The sequence below is a fragment of the Condylura cristata genome, unplaced genomic scaffold (genome assembly GCF_000260355.1).
Source record: "Condylura cristata isolate star-nosed mole 26May11 unplaced genomic scaffold, ConCri1.0 scaffold00017, whole genome shotgun sequence".
Taxonomy (NCBI): domain Eukaryota; kingdom Metazoa; phylum Chordata; class Mammalia; order Eulipotyphla; family Talpidae; genus Condylura; species Condylura cristata.
Window position 1 is genome coordinate 3,059,222 of NW_004567118.1, and position 6,000 is coordinate 3,065,221.

A 6,000-nucleotide genomic window follows, 5' to 3' on the forward strand; every position below is an offset into this window, starting at 1 on the left:
CGAGTTGTCAGAAAAGTCATGACATATTTTTCCTTTGTTTTTCAAGCCAAAAATATGTTATGACTTTCCCAGCAGCCCAATATAAGAAATAGTATTCTCTCTCCCCAAGTATGCAATGCATGCTTCTTTAATTAACACTACAGAATTATAAAGAGGGAAGTTTTTTAAAATTCTGAAATATCACTCCTGTGCATTGTCTTTCTCCCCAAGAGACCAACATTAATCAGTAATATATATTTACTCTCTAGGCCCACTTAAATTGTAGAGAAAGCATTTAAATGGGTTTACTTCTCTGCATTTTTTTCATTAATAGTATATCATGTAAATCTAAGTCAAGCAGTATAAAGCTTACTCATTTTCTTTATTTGCTACACCATACTCTGTGGCGGTGCTTTGCTCTAGGTGATTCCGTCACCTATAGGTGGTTGCTTCATTCAGATTGTTTTCCATTATAGATACATGGCAGTGTCTTCCTATATATCTTGACGTATTCATGCTTTGATTTTGCTGGGATAAATTCCCAAAAAGGAATTGCTGGGTCAAATAGTATATATACACGCACATGTCTGTTCTTAACTTTATACATAGCTGAATTGCTGTAACCCTTCACATTCACTCCAGAAGGGCATGATGTTGTGCTGTTTGGGGGGGCCATCTTGGAGATGGGTTGGAATTGAGCCATCAGGTTCTTAGGACTTTGTCTTTTATAGTTAAATTTGAGGATACTCTCTCTGCCACCTCCAGTGGCAATGCCAATTCCTTGGACGGGGGCGGGGATAAGCCTAGAAAAATGCCTAGAATAGTTCCTGCCACACACATGCAAAAAATGGTAACTGCTGTTTGCTGTCATTTTCATCATCATCACCACCATCACCACGACATAGGAAATGGGGATCTACTGAAGAATTTTAGGCAGAAATTGATAAGCTTGGATGTGGTGGTGGGTAGCTGATCACACTCCCCATGTGAGAACCTGGAGGTCAGGAGGTGAGCAGAGCTTCTTGTTTGTGTGTCATGGGGCTCTCTGGTGGGGGCAGCCTTTGTTTTCATCTTGACACACAAGATCGACATGCTCACTTTAAACAGCCTTGGATGGAAGCTCCTCCATTGCCAGGAGAGGGTAGGAAAGGGGGGTGTCCAGAGGCTGTTCCTAGTCATGGAAACCGGGGCGGGCAGACTACGCCCTGGGTCCAGTCCCCCTTGCCACCTGCTTTCATAAATGACGGGTTTGAAATATGCTCACACGCTCACTCTTGTCCGCATTGTCTCTGCACAGAGACCGCATGACCCAGAAAGCCAAAGCTGTTTACCACCAGGACCTTAGGGGAAAAGCTTGCAGCACTCAACCCAGGCCTCACTGTTAGTTTACTTGCTAAATGCTGGTGTATTTTTAAGTAGTGCACCAGGAGCTAGGAAGGTGAATGGCTATGATTCCTTCTAGCAGGGTTCTTGATCTGGCAGGGATGATAGGTACAGGTACTCAGTGACAGTGGAGAAGAGAATATCAGTAATTTTGCTGGGGAGGTTAAGCAGGTTTCACCAGAGAGCAAACATTTGCATGGAGCCTGAGTGAATGAATGGGGTGTGTGCCAGGCTGATTGGACAGTGAGGGGAGAGCATGAAAACACGGGGGGGAGAGTGGGTAGTTTGGGGTGACTGAAGCACAGGGAGAGGAGGTTAAAGTTGTCATCAGATTGCACGGTCAGATTCTGTGCTGGGCTGAGATGTTTATACCCAGAAGCAGTAGGCAGCCACCAGTTCTTGCACTAGTATTAGAGGTGGGCTGCTGTGGGTGATAATCATATTCCCCTCTCCACCCTCTGGGGCTGTCAGTTGAGGTTTGACATGGTGTTGAATAGAGATTAAACTCTTGGTCAAGCAAGACTTGCTTGGTGGTCAGCCCAAAGGCTTTCTGATGCCTGTCCTCTTGGGGTGCAGAGCAGCACTTGCTGAGTCCTCCATATGGAGCTTCAAGTCCCCTGAGTAGGGAGATCTTGGTGGGGCTTCAGAACTGCGTCTAGAAACCAGGCCCTTCCTACTGCTCCAAGTGTGTACCAGAAGGCCAGTGAGGAGAGAGGCCCAGCTGAAAAGTGCTGGGTTCTGATGATCTCAGAGTCTTTCCCTAATCTTGCAAATCAGTTGAGTCATTGCATGGAAATCAGCAGGGGTGGAGGTCACTTCCCAGCTTTCCTCAGGGATATTTGTATTTTGTGGGCTTAGAGAGGGCCCATGGCAGAGGGAGATGATGGTTCCCTCTAAAACCTGGCATGTTCAGATCTACTTTGAAACGTCTGATAGCAGCATAGAAAACAGATTGGAAGTGAGAGATTATTGGCAAAGACATCAGCAGGTGGGCCTTGAACTGTCATTCTAGCTAAAGGTTGATCGGAGGAGAGATCACCGAATGTAGAGTCAGGATGATTTGGTGACTCAGTGTGAAATCAAAGAACTCAGCGTTTCTCACTTGGAAGACTGGGCATGTCACGTCTTCCTGAACTCTCAGTTCTGTCAGTTTCTGTCCTCGTACCACACTGTCCTGGTCACCGCCCTAGGCTCTGCTGCAAACGATGTCCTATTATTTCACATGTATTTAAGTTTCACCTGCTAGTTGACCTTTTCATGGTACCATGTCCCCTTCTCCTCCCTGAACAGAACATCTCCATATGGAATTTCCTTGCTGGGACAAAGTGGTTTTATCTTATCCCATAGAGATGCACAGAAGCCATGTTTAAATAGGTACCCAACATCTGCCGTCATGAATGGCTCTGAATTTTTTCACCTATATAAAATGAGCTCTGAAGGCCATGTGGCTCCACAGAACAGGTTCATAGTCTGAGCTAGCGGCAAAAATCCAAGGACGCAGGTAGCATTTCCTGGGCACTGTGATGGCAGCTCCACCTGCCACGCAGTTGGGACAGGTGGGGTGGGGCAGACGCGCGTTTTCCTCTCCTCGTGGCTCCTGCCTCCAATGTGTGTTGACTTCCTTTCTGGCAGCAAGGGGGCCAGGGCAACCACCCCTCAGCCTCTGTAGTGACAGAGAAGCAGCAGATGCTGGAGCAGCACCTACAGGATGTCCGCAAGCGTGTCCAGGTGAGGCATGAGGCAGGTAGGAAGCCAGTACCAGGGTGTGCGTCCCCTGTGGGTCTTCTTGCAGGTTTGGCTTTGTTTTAAAAGTTTCTTCTCAGCAAATCTTTCTTTCTCCCCAGAGAACTCTTTTTTTTACTTGTGGTTCTGTTTTGTTTGTCTGTTTGAAACAGGATCTAGAACAGAAAATGAAAGTGGTGGAGAATCTCCAGGATGATTTTGATTTCAACTATAAAACCCTCAAGAGTCAAGGAGGCAAGTGAACATTAGACATTGCAATCCCCTGTAGAAAGTGAGTTCAGGGCTTGTGTGTCTTGTCTCTGCATTCAGTCTTTTTTTTTTTTTAAATATTTATTTTATTTATTTATGCATAATAGAACTGAGGTGTAGTCCAGAGGTGTGGGGGGTGAGAGGATTCACCAGAGACAGAGTCAGGAGCAGAACAGGTGATCCACTGAAATATACTGCTGAGGGGAGCAGTGGGCGGGATAGGAGAGGTCTGCTGCGCTGTGTGGGTCAGTTCCCTGGCTGGGGATTGAACTCATGGGTCAGTGGCTATGAAAGCTTGATAGCACTGGGACTTAACCCCTTGTGCCACCAGGGAGGCTCCCTCTGCATTCAGTCTGGGGCGGGGGTGGGGTGGTGGCTCAAGAGGCCTCGGATGCTTAAGGAGCCTCCTTACTAAGGGCAGGAGTATTCCCTTGGTTAAGGTTTCCCTTCCTCCACAGACATGCAGGATCTGAATGGAAACAACCAGTCAGTGACCAGGCAGAAGATGCAGCAGCTGGAACAGATGCTCACTGCGCTGGACCAGATGCGGCGGGTGAGCCTCTGCCCACATCCAGCTCCCTGGTATCGCCCTCCTTTGGGATCTTAGCCTCTCCTGGCAGAACTTGTCTGGTTTCCAGTTAGTTCCTTCTCTGGGATGGACTGAGGAATGTGGTTAGAGATTGTTTGTTTTCTGACTTTCGTTTGGTTTCTAACCAGAGCATCGTGAGTGAGTTGGCTGGGCTTTTGTCAGCCATGGAGTATGTACAGAAAACGCTCACGGACGATGAGCTGGCGGATTGGAAGAGGCGGCAGCAGATAGCTTGCATCGGAGGCCCTCCCAACATCTGCCTAGATCGGCTGGAAAACTGGTAAAAGAAGACAGAGAAGTCTTCTTTCTTTCTAGAGAGTTGTACAAAACGATGGGCCTAACTGTAGGTCCAGAGAATTGGCTTATATGTATCTCAAAGGTGGGACTTCTCTGTACTCAGATTTAATCTAACAGTTGAAGCCTGTTTACTTCATCCAATTTTTTTTTTTTTAAAGATTTATTTATTTGTGGGGCGGCGAGAGGCTTCACCAGAGACAGAATGGGGAGCAGAACAGGCAGATCGACGAAGTACACTGCTGAGGGGAGCAGCGGGCGGGTCAGGAGAGGTCTGCCGCGCCATGTGGTCACATCCGGGGCAGGTGGGAATCGAACTCATGTGGAAGTGGCTTTAGCTTCTCAGTGCTGTGTTTTAACCCGCTGCGTCAACAGGGAGGGCCCATCCAGAGAATTTTTTCAAATGGAAACGTATTTCTATGACTGTTTTAAAATGTTTTATTTAGTAAGTTAGACTAAATTTACATTTAGCTCTTTATAAGGGGAACATTCAAATACAGAAAATTAATAAAGGGAAGAAAACTCTTCCCTTTAAAAAAAAAGATTTATTTTATTTATGCATACAAGAGCTGGGGTGCAGGCTAGAGGTGCAGGGGGTAGGAGGATTCACCAGAGACAGAGTGGGGAGCAGAACAGGCAGAGAGCAGCGGGCAAGACAGGAGAGGTCTATGCCATGCGGTCAGCTCCCTGGCCAGCGGATTGACCCCATGCCTCAGTGAGTGGAGATAGCTTGATAGTGCTGAGACTTTAACTCCTGTGCCACTGGGAAGCCCTGAGAAGAAAGAGGTCTTGAAATTGAATCACCTAGCAGTAAAATTTGGTGCCCATCATCACTTTAGATACTTGTAATTATATACGAACATGCAAAGGTAGCAATCCATACATTCCCACCTTAGTGGATCATGCTTCAGGTGCTCCTTGACAATAAACTCTTTTCCTTTCATTCATTCAGCAAATCTTTATGGAAACTAGGAGAAACTTGGCATGAAGGAGAACCCAGCTACATAGAGCATGAAATTGGAAATTTAGGACAACTCTACCTGAGTGCCTGCTTGTTTGTATCCTCACTAACTCTGAGTTTTGTGAATTTACTGAAAACAGCCTAAGTGCTTCCTGATGAGAGGACCTAAATGAGCATCCAAGGGATGAGAGAATATAAGTGCCAGAAGGGAGTTGGGAGTCCAGAAGACCCAGCTCCTGCCCGCTGTGCCCTTTCACCCTGTCTTAGGCCTTTCAGTATTTGCTGAGCTATCGTTAGACTGTCCAAGGGGGACACTGGTAGTCTCTGTTCTTAGGGGTAGGCCTGACAGGAAATTAGCAGTATGCTGTAACAGAATGTCTTGTCCTGAGGCAGTGAAGGTTGACCTTGGAAGGCTGACACAGGGGAGCAGGCCAGGGACACTGAGGCCTGGATGTGCAGGGGGCCTGGCCAACCCCGCAGGCAGTGGGTGGCAGAGCGAGCTCATACCCTCTTCTTAGGCTGCTTTCCCCCTTACCAGGACAAGTTGAGAAAAGTGACTGACAGATCCTCTGTCGTAGATGCCATCACTGGGTCCTAATGCCTGTCATCCGCGATAACTCCCTGAATGCCTCCTAGTGGGATAACTTTGATATAGAGTGCTGTGAATTCTTTTCCATGCCTATTCCCTCTTAAATGTAAACAAACATTTTAAAAAAGAGCTATTAAAAAACCCACAAAATCGGCCCTCCCTGGTGGCGCAGCAGGTTAAAACACAGCACAAAGAAGCTTAAGCCACTTCCGC

At 47.0% G+C, this 6,000-nt stretch overlaps 1 protein-coding gene across 4 annotated transcripts in view; it reads left to right on the plus strand.

Annotated features, from left to right (window-relative positions):
* The window catches only part of STAT3 (signal transducer and activator of transcription 3 (acute-phase response factor)), a 52,937-nt gene that overhangs the window by 29,881 nt on the left and 17,056 nt on the right, over positions 1 to 6,000 (plus strand). For all 4 annotated transcript variants that reach the window (XM_004684164.2, XM_004684167.2, XM_012726363.1 and 1 more), the window contains exons 5-8: positions 2,995 to 3,090; positions 3,258 to 3,339; positions 3,813 to 3,907; positions 4,072 to 4,223. In XM_004684164.2, coding sequence (XP_004684221.1) covers positions 2,995 to 3,090; positions 3,258 to 3,339; positions 3,813 to 3,907; positions 4,072 to 4,223 — 425 coding nt within the window. The remainder of the gene's footprint in view (positions 1 to 2,994; positions 3,091 to 3,257; positions 3,340 to 3,812; positions 3,908 to 4,071; positions 4,224 to 6,000) is intronic.